The sequence below is a fragment of the Dioscorea cayenensis genome, chromosome 15, assembly GCF_009730915.1.
Source record: "Dioscorea cayenensis subsp. rotundata cultivar TDr96_F1 chromosome 15, TDr96_F1_v2_PseudoChromosome.rev07_lg8_w22 25.fasta, whole genome shotgun sequence".
NCBI lineage: Eukaryota > Viridiplantae > Streptophyta > Magnoliopsida > Dioscoreales > Dioscoreaceae > Dioscorea > Dioscorea cayenensis.
This window is the reverse complement of record NC_052485.1, coordinates 20,967,558-20,987,160: the sequence shown is the minus strand read 5'-3', so window position 1 is coordinate 20,987,160 and position 19,603 is coordinate 20,967,558. Positions and strand designations below refer to the sequence as shown.

General features: G+C 28.6%; 1 protein-coding gene across 1 annotated transcript; it reads right to left on the bottom strand.

Moving 5' to 3' along the window:
- Positions 1-8,082: 8,082 nt before the first annotated feature.
- On the bottom strand, positions 8,083-9,642 carry LOC120277780. The gene has a single exon (XM_039284621.1). The coding sequence runs from the start codon at positions 9,640-9,642 to the stop codon at positions 8,275-8,277; it is 1,368 nt and encodes a 455-aa protein (XP_039140555.1). The 3' UTR covers positions 8,083-8,274.
- Between the last annotated feature and the right edge of the window lie 9,961 nt (positions 9,643-19,603).

Below are 19,603 nucleotides of genomic sequence, written 5' to 3'. Positions count from 1 at the left end.
ACAATAAAAAGTTGTTGTTTTGAAAAAAATTTAAATAAATTATTTATTTTTATTGATTGAAAAATTAGGAATGGAATCAAATTCATAGAAACAGATTAACATTCCATTTATCATTTGGAAATGGTAATTTTGAAATGGATTAAAATTTCGTTTTTAATTTAGAAACATTAATTTCAGAAAAGAATCAGAAATCGATTAAAATTCCATTTTAAGTTTTGCAACAGAATTGAATTTTCTTATTAATTAAAAAAATATTTCAATTAATTTTCCAATCCATATCTAAATAAAAAACGTAATAATTCCTAATCTAACTAGTGGTCAGATAATTTTAATTTATGTAAATTAGGAGAAAGTTTATGTACTTATTTAAGTTTTAAAATTTTAATTTTTTCATACCTTCAATTTCCTCCAATGTTTCATTAAATCATTATAAACAGTTGCTATATTTGAATTCAATTCCTATTTAGATATGTAAAACTATCATAATTGTTCTTAGTTAGAACCAAAAATATATAAAATTAAAGTGGGAAAGGAAAAAGATATAATACCCAAATTAGTCCCTCTACTTTTCTCTCTCTTTCTTTTTAGTCCTTTTATTGAGAAATGCGCCCCACTAATCTCTTTACTTTTGAAAATGACTCAATTTAGTCTCACTACTCTTAATCTCTTCCCATCTAGTCCCTCCACTCTTAAAAAATACGTCAATAATTGGCCTATTTTAGAGTAGAAGGAACTAAGTAGAACCATTTTCAAGAGTAGATGGACTACTTGGGAGCATTTCTGAGTATAGGGACCAAAAGAGAAGAGAGAAAAATAGAATGACCAATTCTGGTATTATACCAAGGAAAAACATACAATGGAATAAAGCTCTTAGATAATATCATGTAATTTAATTTAAATTGTTTATGTTAGTTTCATTTTTTTATTTTAGGACAAAAAAAGGAAAACCATGACTTGGGGCATGCAACCCTCATTTTCATATCATTAGATTTTGTGTGTACATATATGAGATATTTAAATGAAATAAAAATAATGTTAGATATAAAAATAAACATATCATATTATTCAAGTAATTATTTATTACAAAATGAATCTAATAAACGTACTTTATATTAAAAATTAATGTAAATACATAAACAAAGGTATTGTAAACTGCATGGGTAAATTTGTAAATAATAAATAAATAAATTCATTAATAAAAAAAGGTAAAAATTTAGTTTTGTAGTTATGTTCTTTGTAAAATTATTATGAGTAGAGCGTTTTAATTTAAAGTAAAACATTTGTATGAATATTACATCAATTTAAACGTTTTTTGGAAATCATTTTAAATATTCTGCATCATAAATATGCCCGAATACTTCTGAAAACACCTTTAATTATTTATTCAACTTTCGAAATATAGTGATAATTAATGTCTCAAAAAATTCAAAATTTTATTCCTAGTTTTTAAGTCCCCCCAGTAGACAATTTAATATAAAATTAACAAACGTAATTACATTTTCTCATTAAAATGAGAAAAAAAATAATGTGAATTTAAGTTCCAAAACTTTTTATTAAAAATATAAACGCATATTGATATTACCTTGAAAAAACATACACAGACGGTGTTTCAGTAATTTTAATATTTTTATTAATTTTGCATTAAAATAATAAACTCAATTGGATAGAAAATCACATTTTTTTTAGATTGACTAAATATAAAAACAACTTAGTCTTTTTTTTAAAAAAATTGTTGATTAATGTCAGACATTGATAATTTTTTATTTTTTATTTTTGTTTTAAAGTTTTTTATATTAATAGAAGTATGTTAGATATTAAGCTTGATTATGAGCTATAATTTTATCTAAATTTTGGGTTACAAATTTATGTAAAAAAAGGATAAATAGAAAAATTAATTTTCACAGAAAAACACTTTCAATAATAAAAAAATTTATATCATGTTTGTTCCCAATTTAAAAGTTATACAAATTTTAAAGTCTATATATATATATATATATATATATATATATATCAGCATTGTACAATATTGATGTATTATTTATAAAAAATGAATAATAGGTTTATAGAATAATTCAATGAAATTTTAATTTGTTAAAGAATTAAACAATAAAATTTTTTGTTTTAACAATCAGATTTATGAAGGATTTTTATTGAATATAGAAGGTTGTTAAATTCCTTTTCAAAGAAATGAAAATTTTCTCAAATTGTTGTGAATTTTTTTAAGACAAGTACATTATTTTCTTATTTCAAATAAACTGTAATGTGTAAATATATAATAATAATAATAATAATAATAATAATAATAATAATAATAAATTTTAATTTTCTTTTTATTCTTGTCTGACTTGAATTTACAATCATACACTATCAGTTAGCAGGTCGAATTTAGTAAAAAAAAATTTATTAAAATATATTAAAAATCATGTAAGATAATTTTTAAGTTCATAAAAATCTAGATAACAAAAATATCTGTATTGTTTAACAACATTTCTTTTCACTAAATATATTTACGGAATAATTAAATTTTTGGACTACAATTTATTTCCAATTTTCAATTTTCTCCAATATTTCAAAAATATATTATAAAACATTGTTAGGTTTGAATTCCATTTCAAGTTCAGTATTTATAAACAATTGTACTTTTCATAAGCAAAAATTGAATGTTATGCTGTGTTATTAAAGTGTCCCTTTTTTTTAAAAAAAAATATTTTTATTTTATAATACATATAGCATGAATTAGTGAATGTAATTCTCTTGTAAAATTTTTCATATAATGGAATTGTCCGCATATAGAGGTAAAAATAAAGTTATATATATAAATAATCAAATCTTATTATTCAAATAATCATTGATTAAAAACTCTACATAACATATATTTAAAATAATTTAACTACATATACAAAAAAAAATATAAAATTTAAACTAGAAATAGTAGAAAGTTTGAATATGTAAACAACAAATAAAAAAAGTTTCATTATATAAAAATTTGGTAAAAATTTAGATTGATTTCACTTTGACCAACTTAATATAAAAAATAGAAATAATTATATTTTATTAAAAAATGAAAAAAAAAAACATTATAACTCCCCTAAACTATTGTCAAAAACTTAAAAACTACATTGATTTTAATTATAATATTTTTTTATTAAATACTTATAAAAAAAAAATGTGAGTGCATAAAACTTTGTTTTTAACCATTAAAAAAAAACAACAACAAACACAAACATAACTCTTTTATACTCAATAAATACACATACTTTCCAAAGGTGACTCATCAGAGCATCAACATCCATGCCGGCACACCTCACCTCAAAATAATATACAGTCATTTTCACATATAGATTTATAATGATATCTATTTATATATATATCACTCTTTTATATTCAACAAATACACACACTTTCCAAAGGTGACTCATCAGAGCATCAACGTCCATGGCGGCACACCTCACCTCAAAATAATATATGGTCATTTTTGCATATAGATTTATATATATGGCCATTTTTCTCATGTAGGAAAGTAAGATTCTGAGTAGGATTAATTACTCAATCCTACTTACAATCTATATAGAGATAGAGATTGTACTTGAGATGCTCATTATTTGTTAATAAAAATCAATGAAATTGAAGTTATAAGATTGTAAGTAGTTTACAATCTATATATATATTATACTTGAGATGCTCATTATTTGTTAATAAAAATCAATGAAATTGAAGTTAGGAAACTTCAATTTGCTAACCATGGTAGTTTGTACCCAGTGAACTTGAAATTGAATTCTAACCAACCAACCAACATTTTATAATAAATTTTTGAAATATTGGAGAAAATTGAATATTGAAAATAATTAGTAGTTTAAAAATTTAATTATTACGCAAATATATTTGTTGAAAATAAACTTACTTAAACAATTTAGACATTTTATTGTTTAAATTTTTATAAAATTAAAAATTTAGCCACATGATTTTTAATATTTTTCAATTAATCTTTCTACTGGATTGGTAACATTGTAGCATACAATTGTAAATTCAGTATAGATTCCCAACCGTCACTGCACCATAAAAATGTTTTTGAGGCGGTTTTAAAGCCATATAGAGGCGGTTATAACCGTCTCTATAGGTATAGTGTTGGTTTTTTTACCCGCCTTTAAACCGCCTCGTATCAAGCCGGCTCTACATTTTAGAGCCAGTTTGTACAAACCGTGGGGGTAAGTTTTATTTACGGAAGCGGTTTTTAAGAAAACGAAAAAGTAATAAAACGAAAAAGAAGGGCTTACTAGGGATAAAAAAAACTTTTTTTTTAAATTAACCAAAATATATTGTATATATATATTGTTGAAAAAATTTTCTTTTAACATTTTTTTTTTCTTTGTCCTTTTTCTTATACATGAATTTGTAACCCATAATTAATTATAAATATGGCTCATAATCAAGCTTAATCTCTAACATGCTACGATTAATATCAAAAGCTTTATAATAAAAAAAATAAACAAATTAAGCCATCAATCACATTAATCAACAACTTATAACAACTTAAAAAAAATCCTGATCATAATACTCACATTAATAATGCATTAAAAAAAAAATCAACACTTATCCTTCATAAAATCATCAACAATATCATAATTATTTTTATATTTAGCCAATCTAAAAAAATTGTGATTCTATACTCAATTTTGTTTATACTCAATATTCTAATTATATAGTTTACATTTTTAATAATAGTTTAGAAACTTAATGTCACTTTTTTCACTTTAATTATAAAATGTAATTATTTAATAAAAGCCACAAACATTTAAATTTTTATCAATTTTTTTTACAAGGGAAAACTTATATTTATTATTTACAAACTATCACATGGCAGGTTAAAATGCCTTTATTTATGTCCTTATTATTATTTTTTTAATATAAATTATGTTATATAGATATACTTTTTAAAAAATAATTACTTGAATAATATGATATGTTTATCTTTATATATAACATTATTTTTATTACATTTAACTATCTCATATATGTGTACAAACGAAATGTCATGACATAAAATTAAATGAGGATTGCATGCACTAATTCATGGTTTTTTGGTTGTAAAATAAAAAAAATTAAAACTAACATAAAAAATTTAAATTAAATCACATGACATTATCTATGAGCTTCAACCCATTGTATGTTTTTTTCTCACTTTAATTTTATATATTTTGGCTCTAACTTAAGTAAAATTACGATGCTCTTACGTGGTTTTTATAATTATTTGCTAAAATAGGTATTTTTATAATTATTTACTAAAATAAGTATTTTTATTTTTTTAATATTAAATTTTAGTTTTTTTTAATAGTTGTGAGTTCCACTAGTTTTTTAATATTAAAATTTAATTTTTGAAAATTGTTATAGTTCTTATTAGTTTTTTAAATTAAAAATAATTTTACACTAAAATTTTTATTTCTCGCCAACGGCCTTTGGGTCAATTGGCATGGGGTCCCTTGCGTAAGGTGTTCGTTTCGGAGAGGACCCGGGATCGAACCTCATAGCCTACGCAAGGTGAGGGCACGTGGGTTGGCGTTGAGCTTTGTTCCCCACACGTGCACGTCCCTGGGTTCTGGTGCTTGTCGTCTTTCTCAAAAAACTAGTTCTATTCTCACTTCTACTCTAAATTTTTATAATAATTTTACACTAAAGCTTTTATAATTTTATAAGAGAGTTTCAACTAAAGTCAAATAAGAGATACTGGAATCTTTATAATAGTTCACGTTTATGTGCTGATCTTATCATAAGAAGACCATCTTTAAAGTGCCAAAATTCACCAAAATTTATAATAAACTTGTAGATTAGATGGCTACAAAAAGCTCTTTACATTATGATGCGTGCCGAGGGGAAATCAGTGATGCAGCAAGAGAAGATATAGAGAAGGGAGAGAAAAAGAAGAAAAGAGAAGAAGAGGGAGAGAAAAGAAGATAGAGATTTGAGAACATTCACGATGCTCTCCCCTTGATTTTCATTGAATATATATTATTGGCTCATACATCTAGGCCACTAGGGTTCTGCGACTATGGCCTATTTGTAATTTTTTCTGCATGCCATACAACCGCTTTTTATAGTTAACTTACTACATGCTAAATACGTAAGCCATGCTACCATTATAATAATCATTGCTTAAAAACTCTACATAGCATATATTTAAAATAATTTAAGTACGAAAACAAAATATATAATTTTAAATTAGAAAGGGTAAATATGAAAATAGTAAATAAACAAATTTTATTATATAAAATTTTGGTAACAATTTAGATTGATTTCACTTTGACAAACTTAATATGAAACCATATTATGGTTTCATATTAAGTTTGTCAAAGTGAAATCAATCAAATGGTAGCTATTTTGCATTCTAGTAAAAGTTTATCGCTAATTTTATGTCATTTTCAATTTCTTTCACTTGTCCTCACTTGCCCACTCTCACTTTTAGAGGTAAATTTCAACCCTTTTGTTTTTAATTTTATTTTACTACTCATTCCTTGATATATAAAAGAGGTTAGATTAGGAGTGACCAAAATCTGGGTCTAGATAAAATCGGGTGTGGAAAATTACTCTTATAAGTAACTAAATTAGATGCTAGGACCCAGTTCGATTTTAAATCTGAACAAGTGTGATTTGTCTAGACCCAGTTTCTTTCAAAACCGGGTTGTCTAAATATCCGAATTTTATTTGAATTATGTAATATACATGTAAAATACATTCAAACTAAACTATATAAAAATAATTTAATTCATTTCAAATGAAAAAAATAATGTCCAACAATTCAAATTAATTTATACAATAATCCAATTTTCAATAAGTATTAAATGAAAATACATGTTTTTGATGATAAAAAAAAAATGCCAAAATGCCAATTGTGAAGAAAGAAATTCACAGAGCTCATGAGCAATCAGAAAAATGAAGCTGTCGTGACCCGTAAGTATGAGCTTCAGGCTTCAGAAAATCAATGCCAAATTGCCAATTGTGAAGAAAAAAGGGCACACTGAACACACGTGACACACAGACACACTAACGCACTAATCAATGTAAGATTGAATTTTTATATCACAATTCAATCATTTAACGAATTCCCATCCTATTTTATATAATTATACTAATATTTAATTAGTAATAATAAAAATTTGGGCTTGGACAATTGGGTTTTAACATTATGTATACCAAAATTTTATAAGGATAAAGGCCCAGTTGTTGGCATTTTCTGTGTCGGACAAAACTTTGTTATTAAAACTTCTGTCCAAACCCGGATAGGTTATTGCCACCCCTAGGTTGGATTATGCACGTATGGCATGAGCCTTTTTGCCTAGGCTGACAATTGACAGAGCTTTGATCAGATCCTTTGTTAGACAGGCATCACATGCCAACCATAAAAAGGTGGTCTAACATGAGCCGGGCCTTGTAGGGCTTGTGCCATGTTGTAGCAGCACTTGTGCTTGACCCTGTTTGTTAATATAAATATATAAATCTCCAAAATTTTAAAAAAACCTTAAATATTAGTTAACAAATTATTCAAGCGCAGAAAACCAAATATAAGTTAACGAAAAGGCTGATAACTTAGTAGTAATTGATTTTATTACGCAAAACAAAAATAAGAGGCCTTGAGTTTAAGACTCGTTGGAAGTAATAATGGTAATGGATCACCCGTTGTGGATGTAGATTAACAGCCTAATCTTTTCTTTTCTGACTGATGGTATATGGGTTGAACGATTAATTCTCAATTGGTGTGTATGATTCTGTTTTATGTAACACTTGTTGCATTCAGAAATATATATATATATATATATATTATTTGAGCGCCACCCAAGAGATTGCCGTGCAAGACCACTGGTTCTTCCTCTGGTTACAGTTTAACTTAAAAAAAAAAATTCATTGAATTTTAACGTTATGTAAATATTATTTACAAATATTGAGCTATGAAACGAACCAAAAGAGAGGTTGTTGGTTGGAGAGAGTCCGTCCTTATTTGGAACTTCATGGTCAAGTTTTTACGGAACTGAATAAAACATTGAAGCTTCTGATCTTGCTGCTATATTTAAAATAGAGTTATCGATGAAAACCATTAATTAGTTAAATAAAAGGGGGCTAATAAAAGCCTTTTGGTTCCTATTCAATCTCTCGTAACAGAGGCTACAGTGACCCAATTAATTATCAAGAAGAATCCAATACAAGACTGCCTGACTCCACTTCTTAATTATACATACATATATATCATGCAATAAGCATGGACACTAGATGATCTCACATCCGAATTCATGGGCAGAAGACAACCTTATAATTAGTCCCAGCAGGGCAAGTAAAGGTACTAGTATCCGTAGGGTAGCTATAAGCATCTGGGCATAGATTCTTGAAAAACTTGGAATAATCAGTTGCTTGGCAGCTGCTACCTGAGGTACAACAATACTCATTTGTTTTGAACACGGTACAAGGGTTGTTACATCCACCGGTAGCCTTTAGCACTGTCGGACACTGCCCATTGATGTCTGCCGAGCATTGGATCCCACGAGCACATCCACCGGTCGGACTGAAGTCCATTGGCACGTTAAACCCATCAACTAAAGAGATATCGATGTAATCCAAGTTGCCATACTGGTTTAGAGCAAACTCAGCAATAGTGTTTGGTGGGTTGCCATAAGCTTGGCATTCCAAGAGGCCATTGCAGTCACCTGTTTCACAACTGCCATGGCCGGAGTTGTCAAAGTTGCAGCCTGTGCGCGCCCAAACACGGCCACCGGTGGTGCCTTTCCGGAATGCTAAAGTCCAACTTTGACCATTGTCAAGTTTCTGGCCACCACCGGGCACAGCTGCAGCCCAAACAGTGTATGAGCAGTTGTTGACGATGTCAAAGGTGGCGGAGCCAGCAGAACTAGGTGGAGGATTAGATTTAGTCTCATTGTTATTAGGGCAGAAAACAACCTTATAATCAGTCCCTCCAATACAAGTAAAAGTGTTACTCTCGTCATCCATAACGTAGCTATAAGCATTCGGACAGAGTCCTTTGAAAATATTAGAGTAGTTTGTGGGCTTGCAATTTCCAGATGTACAGCAATACTCGTCAGTCTTAAACACTGTGCACGGATTGTTGCAACCCCCGGAGGTCTTCAATTCATCTGGACACTGTCCGGTGATGTTCGTGGAGTACTGAATGACATGGTTGCAACCAGCAATTGGACTGAATTCCATGGGGACGTTGAAGCCCTCAACGAGAGAGACATCGATGAAGTCGAGGTTGTTGAATCCGTTGAGAGTAAACTCGGCGAGGGTGTTGGGCGATGATCCATAAGTTTGGCATTCCAAGAGGCCGTCACAATCCCCTGTCTCACACTGGCAATAACCTGAGGAGTTGAAGGTGCAGCCAGTCCTGGCCCAGATACGAGCGTCGTCCATCCCAGGGTTGACGAAGATGGTCCAGTTTTGTCCAGGTTCGAGTTTGCTGCCACCGCCAGGGATGGCAGCTGGCCAGATGGTGTAAGAGCATTGGTTTACTATGTCAAAGATGGCTGCATGGCAAAGGGGGAAAACGAGGAAGGAGAAGATGAGAATGAACATGATGTAGATGATGATGATGATGTTGCATTGGTTGTGTTGGGATGCCGGCCTTTGTTTCTTTGATGTTTTCATTGAAAGTTTCAGAAGGTGGGTTTGACTAGTGAACAGCGGGGCAGGTGATGACCTTGACTCAAGACTTGCAAGTCGTTATGTGTGATGAATGAAAACAAAATATTTATATTTTATAAAAAATATATATTTTCATGTGTATATTTTAAAATATAATATTTGTGTAATCCTATCTTCTAACAAAATGGGTACGGTTAGAATTATTATTTTTTTTTTTTTGTGAGCAAGTCTAATTGTGGGTGTTTATTTGCTATTAAATTTTATTTTAAAAAATAATAATAATATATAATAATATATTTTTATTATAATAATTATTATACACTTTTACTATTTGAAGGATATGTGCTTGATATAATGTTATATATATATATATATATATAGATAATTCAGCCCAATTATTCTAAGCTAAAAATTTAGTTAAATTTCAAATAAAAAATTTAAAATAAAAAATTCAAAATCAAAATTTGACTCAACAGCCAAAAGGTTCATAGTCTAGTAATCTTATTGCTATTGTGAAAGACATTAATGTGGCACATTCAAAAAGTCTCAAATTCAAGTTATAGTATGGTAATGTATTCCCAATTATGAGTTCAGACTTGCAACACAAATCTCGTATCATTGGGTGAAAATATATTAGCGGGACGTCAATTATGATTTGCCCTGATAACCTGGTGACATTTATAAAAAGGAAAAATAAGAAATTTTTTGGGAGTATGCTTAGCCATGTGAAAAGAATTATAAGTTGAGTTTTTTATTCGTTTTCATAGCTCAATTATTTTCAACAACTAGTGCACCAATTAATTCACCTCATCTTCTTTAAGGGAAAAAATATTAAAATTATTATTAGAATGAAGATTTATAATGATATATATGGTCATTTTTCACATGCAGGAAAGTAAGATTGTAAGTTGGATTCATTACTCAATGATAAGATGGACAAGGCAATCACATGAAGAGTTGATTCTTTAATTTCTCATTTCGTAAGTGGTAGAATTACTAATTTTCTAACGTGGAGATGATAAGTTTCTTTCTCATCGATATGTAATATAGAATCTATTAGATTATTAAAAAGGATTACTAATCCTTAACTTTAAAAAAAAGACCTTCATTAATGTTGTAAAATGTAGGATCGAATAGAGCAGTACAGCAGTAAAATAAATAAAAGGAATGCTGGAAAAATAAAGAACACAAAGATGTTACGTGGAAAACCCCTAAACAATTAGGGTAAAAACCACGGGCAAAGATAGAAGAATTTACTAAGTGGGAAAATTGCAGGAGTTACAAACTCTCTAATAACAAGGAGAAAACCAGAACTCTCTCTTATATTAGGAGATTGGACTAACTCTCAAAATATTTTTTCCACACTTTTCTTCTCTCTCTAATTTCTTCTCACTCTCACTTCTTCACTTGATTCTTCACTCAAGGTTATGTTTTAGAATGAGAATAGGCTCACATATATATAGGCCAACTAAAACCACCATTTTCCTTAAACACATGGGCACTAATCCATGGATTAAGTTCATGGTTTAGGTTAATGGTTTAAGCCAGCCATTGTTTGGGTGATCCATGGATTAAGAGGAGTTGGATTTGGGCTAATGGATTATAATCCATTGGTTTGTTCCATTGGTTTTAGGCCAATGGGTTTATGCCAACAATTAATTATTGTAAATGACTGGTTTTTTAATTATTTCAACCTTAGTCCATAGGAGCAATTAAAAATTTGAGAAATTGATTTGATTTTTATAATAAAAAAATCATAAGTTTCAGTTAAACATATGAGATTTATATGAACCAAATTCAAATTTTATTTTATTTTTTTAATGTATGAATTTGTGCGAGTGTTATAAGTTGTTTGATTAATGTGGCTGCTTTGTTATATTGAAAAAAAAAAAGATCAAGTGATTGATTTTTTTTAATTTTTATCTTTAATTTAAGTTTTTGGTACATTAATAGTGACAGGGAACTAGTAATGTGCTAGCAACTTGATTATGAGCTTTAATTTCATATAGATAATAAGTTATACGTGAATTTATATATTGAATAAAGGAAAAGAAAGAAAGAAAGGAAAAGTCCATCAAGGCCTTGTTAAAGTTGCTTTTATTCTATTTGTATGAATATATATTTGTTTCTAAAAAAATAAAAATTTGAAAATTAAAGAAATAACTTGCTTAATATAACAAAATATTTTAAAGTTTAATTAAATAAATAATATATAGTAGGTCATCCCCATAGTGACAAAGGGGGTGTCAGATCAACATCTACGGATGTCTATAAAAAATGTGAGATCAATAATATATATATATATATATATATAATATTGATGTGTATTATTAATATAAATAAAGATTCAAAAATACAATAAAACTTATTAATAATATATATACTTGACAATGATTCCATATTTTTAATGTGCGGATTAGTTAATGGGAATTTTTTTTTCAATAACAAAATTATTAAATATTTTAATTTATTATGAAATTTTTTTAATGTTATGCAAAAATTTATTGAGTATCATAAATTTTTTTTATTAACAATATTTTTTGTAAATTATCATAATGGCCCAACAAAATTTCACCATGGTATTATATATTTATTTATTTGACAAAGTGGACAATTCAAGTGTCAAAAGCATGCACAACACCGGAAATTGATCATTCGACTTATGAGCACTCATTCAGTGAATACAGGGATTAGACTGCAAGCCCGTGATTTTTTATAGCACCACTATATTAGACATGTCTTAAAATATGGAGAATAAAAGTTTACATAAAACATCTTTTATAGTGGGGTCAGTATCATTTGACCAATCTAAGCAAAGGAGTTTTTATTTTTAACAATCTTCTTTTTCTGCAAATATAATTTAAATGATCACAAACAACCAATAATAGCATTGTTATATTGTAAAAACACCAACATATATATATATATATATATATATATATATATATATATATATATCCAGTCTAGTTTACCAAGCTTTCTAATGCCAACAAAAATTAGGTGGATATCCCAAAAACTTATATATTATTGTATAAGCAACTAATAACTCATCTTTTTATATAAACATATATACATTTTCATAGATATATTATAAGTATAAAGAGAATAAAAAGCCAGAATATTTACCAAACACCTTTGAAGATTTATTTCTTCTTTTGGGGGGTATTTATAGGCATTCAGGGGTTGAATGGATGACTAGGATTGATTCAATCTAACAACCCAAAATACACTGGTAGGTGAAATAGTAACAGTAATGACAGCTGCTATAGTACCACATGGTCAAGTGCTACAGTAACATCTAGAAGGTTGTTACAATAATGTCAAATGCTGCGATATCATTGTTACTGTAGCCATCCATTTATAATATATATATATATTATGATGTCTTTATGAAATCAAATATTTATAAATTATTCATAAAAAGTCAGGGTCATTAGTAAGCGGAAGGATTTACTGCCACTCAAAATAGCAATTGCAATTGCAATGTCTTCTGGAAATTTTATTTATTTATTTATAAAAAAATTCATTTGTTATGTTTAGTATGACAAAAATTGGATAAATGCTGATGTGTAAGCTTCGGGATTTTCCACCTTTTTTTCTATAAATACCAATGGAAATCTTATAAAGAAAATATTTATTTAAAAATTTGTTCTTTCATCCAAATTATCTAAAATAGTAACATTATTATACTATAACAATATCCATGTACTAATAACCAAATTTGGTTAGATCGGTATTATTAATTGGAAATTAGGTGAATACTTGGCAAAATTTTATATATGCATAATTAATATTATACCACAATAAAACCGAATTATTTATAAATTATCCATAAAAGACCACCGTCATGTAAGCTTCTGCATATATATGTCTATTAACTGATACAAGAATGGCTTTGAAATAACAACACCAGTGCATTTAAAAACATCCATAGATTGAGAACCACATTTAAGTACATTCAACATTAATCAAAATTAAAATTAAATTAAAAAAATAAAGAATATTAAAATAACTATTAATAATAGAATAATGATAACTTTTTTCTTTAACAATTAAGATATCGAGAGACCAATTCTATGTTACAATTAGAGTTATAAAACGGGCGTGTCGGCTCGAGCCCGCAGACGGCCTAGCACGGTTTGGGCGTGCACGGCACCTGCACGACGACTACGATGCTGCAGGCAGTCGGCGACCAATATCTCGGGTCGTGCCGGCCACGAGTTGGTGGCTCGTGGGCGGCACGCGCTCGCGGCCCGCCTGGCCGGGTGGCCCAAGCACGCGAGCCCGAAAGACGCCTGCCACTAGTCTGATTGGGCGGCCCGACACGACCCACCATTTTTTTTTATTATTTGTTTCTCCAACTATTTAAATACAAGAAAATGACATTTATAGCCCCTCTAACAACTATAAAACGGCTAGTTTTTAAGGCTATTTTAGACTTTGAAATATAATTACTTTTTTTACTCTTTTTAACAACAATAAACGGCTAGTTTACAAGGGTATTTTGGAAATTAGAAAAATTTAAAAAACCTATAAATAAACTCAAACACTTACATATTTCTCCACACCAAATTACTCATTCTTGTTCTAATCTCTCAAGCATTGAAGACTCCAAGCTCTCTTAGTTCTCAATCTCTTCAAGTTCAAGATTTGAAGTTTGTCAAATCTGGCTCAAGTGTTTCATCAATCCGGCAATTCCCCCACCTTTTCATCAATTCATCAATTCGGACTTTTCAAGAAAACCACAAATTAAATTTACATCATCAAGGTTGAGGTAATCCTAAACTTTTTTTTATTTTTTATAATGGCCGGCTCTCCCAATTTCCCTTTCGATACACTATTTTTTTTTTAATGAAAACAACTCCGAAAATTTTGATGATTCACAACCTGAGCATGAGCCTGTTACTGAATCTCCTAATATGGGAGCATCCAGTAGCAAGCCTCCAACAAGCACAAGAAAAAGAACTTCGGGTGTATGGCAATTTTATAATATTATTGAAATTCCAAACAAAGGGACTCATGCCGTTTGTAAAAAATGCAAAAAAGATTTTTCTTGTCAAACTTCGGGTGGAACGGGTCATTTGAAAAGGCATGCCGACAAACATAATACTAGTCAAAATGATCTTTCCCAAACACAAATTAGTTTTGCAAATTCAAGTATTGGAACTTTTGTTTTTTCCAATGAAAATGCAAGAAAATGAGTTGCAAAATTTATTATTCAAAATGAACAACCTTTTTATCTTGTTGAAAATCTCGCGTTTATAAAAATGTAAGTTAAGGGTTTTAATCCGAATTTTAAATCCGTTTCAAGGACTACTATGAGAAAGTATTGTCTTATTATTTATGAAGAATATAAAGAAAAATTAATTTCTGAAATATCTAAAGGTTTATTTAAAATTTCTCTTACTTCCGATATTTGGTCTACTCCAAATAATTTCGATTATCTTTGTGTTACCGCTCATTATATTGATAATAATTGGACATTGCAAAAACATATTTTGAGTTTATTGAGTTAGAATACCAACATACCGCATGTAATATTGCCGGTTACATCATGGGTACTATTAATGAGTACAAAATTGAGAAATTTGTATTTTCAATCACTCTTGACAATGCTTCGGCAAATAATTGTGCCGTTGATATGTTACAATTGCATTTAGAGCCTATGTTTTCTGGAAATTTTTTTCATGTTCGTTGTATATGCCATATATTAAATTAATGTGTTAGAGATGGTCTAAAAATTATTAATCCTCATATTCGTAAAGTTAGAGGAGCTATTTTATATGCAACAAAAGCTTCTTCATGAAAGCATGAATTCAAAAGATTTTGTAGGCAAATGGGGGAAAAAATATAAAAAATTTATTTCCGATGTTCCTCGTAAGTGGAATTCAACTTATAATATATTGAATTGTGCTTATGATTACAAAGATATTCTTACAATGTCTTAAATTATTATTTTGTTTTAAATAAATAACATGCTTTTAGCTATGTCTTATTTTTAATATATAATTAAATAAATATTTGACCAAATAAATTGAGAATTGAACACTGCGGCTCACAACGCACCCAAACCAAGGCAAGATAAATTATAGTATGCCACGTCAGATGACTTATGTAATTCCAGATGTTGCTTTGTGATTGCGTGTCACCTTCATTAAAAAGTCATCATCTGATGATAAATCCCGCTGAGATTTGATGATACTGCATGTGTTAATTGCAAAATATACATAAATAAATAAGTAAATAAATTATATTATATTATTGGTTTGTAAACAAAAAAATAGATGGGCTATAATTAAGTATAAATTGTATAATGGACCAACTGCCAAGTAAGGATGGCAATAATATCCAAATCTGACCTGACCCGACCGAATTTGACGGGTAAAACCCGATTTGACCGGGTTTCGGGTTGAGTTCGGATAAAACCCGACTTGTATGAAATGGATTCAGGTGCGAGTATGAGAATTTTAATACCCGACCCATACCCGAACCTATATCCACTCGAAATTAAAATTACTAAAATATTTATATAATATATATATATACTAATATGTTCTACAACTTAAGAATTTAGGGTTTTTTATTTTTCCTCTTTGTTTAGTCTTGTAATTTTACAATAATTTTATTTTATTTTATAAAAAAATTATAATTACTTTTTAAGTTATTTTTTTCTATAAAAATTTTTAATTAATTTTTTTAATATGGAGGCGGGCGGGGCGGGTATACCCATGGAGTACCCTATTACCCGTCGAGTGCGGGTGTGGGTTGGGTTTTTAAAACCCGTCGGGTTTGGGTTCGGGTTCGGGTTCTGGTTCGGGTTCGGGTATACTTGCGGGGTAGCGGGTATGGGTACGGGTATGGTAAAATCCTCACCCGATCAGACCTGTTGTCATCCCTATTGCCAAGGCTTCGCACGCCCTTGCTTAGCAATAATAATAATAATAATAATAATAATAATAATAATAATAATATACGGAGAAGGAGATCTTTATTACACAACTGATCCACCACTAGAGCAAGCAGAAGATAATTTGGAGTGATAAGAATGCATGTGATCCTCATAACCAATTAGTAGAGATATCTTTGGTGATAGGATTGACTTGAGTATAGCTCAATCACAATCAAAGAGATATATAGTTCTAGCTTGATTTGAAGGATTATAGTCACATTACAATGTTTATCTCGTTTAGTTTTGTTTTAGTATAAATATGATGTACAAGCTCTTTTTAATTTGTTGCTGACATTCAATAAAAAGATAAGTGTAGTTTTTACATGAGATTTCTTCTGACCTTTACATGAAATTTTATAAGATAGAATTACTATCCACCATCTAGCTAGAACATTTTTCTTAGCAAAGAAAGTTGGATTCCATGTGATTATTTTTCTTAATACAATGGAATCACTTTCCATAAGGTAGGGCCAGAAATCTACTTTACCGGAAAGGAAAAATTATAAAATAGATTTGTTTAAAATATCATCACTTTTTTTTCTTCTATTTCGCTTTTTTTTTTAAAAAAAAAAAATTTATTGGTGATCAACTGCAGCGACTCACTATTGGTAGTCTAATGCAGGGTGCATCATCATTCCATTCTTAATTGACCACAAGATGTAAGCCTCCACTAATTTTTTAATCTCATTATTCAAATAAATCAAACATCAATCAATAATTTAAAATATTAAATTTACTTGATTGTTTAGAATTCAAATTGAGTACATTCAGAAGGTCATGCAATCTAATCCGCATTATACACATTTGACTAGCTACTCCACAGGGATTAAAACTAATGCAACACAATATTAAATCTTCAAAATCAAAAGTTAATGAGAAATACCAAATATGATTATACAGATGTCTCACTTTTGGGAATTGAGAGGGAGCTAAATATCACTTTATATAGCATGATTAAATATTAACTAATTAATTAGTTGAAGGGTAAATTAAAAATAAAAATAAAATATTTCCAATAGTGTTTACTTAATAAACACTAGAATGTCGCTACTCATGGATTTTAATCAACAATTTTGAATACATACCAAACATTGTAATTTTACTTTATGAGGGTTTTAACTCTAAAGAATTATCTTCCCACCAATCATTCGCTTTGTAATACTTTTATGGAAAAGTACCAAAATGTAATTTAGAGTTAACAAGAAATTTCTAATTTTATTTTTTTACTAGCTTATATAAAAATGATTTATACCAACAAAGTAAAGAAACTTTAAGTTTAAACCACCCCTTCAAATGATAGTTCAAACTTTAAGATTAAAAACAAGTTGTTATTTATGCCTGCATATAATTTAACAATATCTTTCTCTTATTTATTTATTTCTTTTTAAATCACCTGGTACCAAAAGTTAATTACATACATAAATAAATATATATATATATATATGTAGTGATATATATATTGTATAAAATATAGACAGATTAAGAGAGAATAATGTATCAATATCTTTTAATGAAAAAACTGGGTTCAATTTGATTCTTCCCAAACTCACCCATATAACGTCTATAATTTTATATTGTAAAATTAATAAATTTAGTGAATATAATTGATTCAACTAGCATTCCATATATATACACATATATGATAAAGTGAACAAACCATTCATCTTCACTAATATGTAAAAGGTAGTTAATCCTTTACTCTCTCATTTGGTAAAAGAAAAAGTTACTATCCTTCTAATATAAAATGGTAACATTAAAAACTCATTGATAATAAACGTGTTATTTTAATGGTTTTAAAAATAATTAATTTTAGTAAGTTCAATAAGGTGAAAAGCTCATCTAAATTAACCAAGTCAAAACTAGGTGTTGTGATATATATTTTTTTTAAAATACAATTCATTTAAGTATGTACTCCATGTTTGTGTATGACAATGACTTTCATTAAATGGGAGCATTTTTTATTTATTTGTTAATATATATATAGTAATCATTAAAAAAAATCACCTATCACTTTTACATTTTAAAAAAATAATAATAAAATAATAAAATTAATTGTCACTCTCCTAAACCAATGAGCACAAAAGTAGATTATTTTTAATTTTATTAAGATAATTAAATTCGCCCATTGATTTTGATAGAATACTCTCTCAATCTCATAAAAATATAATTGAATAGTTTGATATTTCTAAATGAAAAAATAAGTCATTTTGATTCCCCAAGACTTCACTTAACGACACCGGTTATTATTGTATTCTGGGGGAAAAAATAATTTTAGTCTGTTTGATAAAGTGATAACCATTATTCAACGCTAGCTGGTAGAACACGTGCCAATTCTATATTTTGAAAGTTATAAATTTTGTCAGTTTAGTGGACCGATAAGTACTATCCAAAAGTCGCTCATATATCACCTTCCATTTTCATATTTTAAAAATAATAAAATTTAGTCAATGAGTGCTCCTTGAATTCACTGGCATATAAACAAAACATTTTATATATATATATAAAATAATTAAATTCTATAAATTCAATCAAGTGAAACACACTCTTAATCTCACGGAAAGGAAATTATTTATTTTAATATTTCTAAATAATAAAATTTAGTCATTTTTTTTATTAGATAAACTCATTGATACAAAACCAGTCACTCGTTTTTTTCTAAAATAATAAATTTTTATCAATTTGATATAACTCCACTTGCTCTCTAAAACTTATTCATACAAAAAATTAATCATTTTGATTTTCAAACACTAAAACACCATCAATTTTATATTTTTACAAAACCACACCCTAACAAATCATCAATCTATAAAGTCCAAAGCTCTCCCCAAGTGTCACTCCCAAGAGCTCCCCAAAAGCACAAAAATACTTCTCCTCTCTTCACAAACATTAATTATGCTCATCCCTTCAACCCGTTATTCCTCATCATTATGCTCCTCAAATTCTACAAAAACAAAGTTGACTACTGTCGTCTGCACAACATTGATCTCTTCTAAAACACCATCCTCCTCCACCCTC

Excerpts from the sequence above, each read along its gene's own strand:
- LOC120277780 (XM_039284621.1), bottom strand. The coding sequence starts at position 9,642 with ATGAAAACATCAAAGAAACAAAGGCCGGCATCCCAACACAACCAATGC.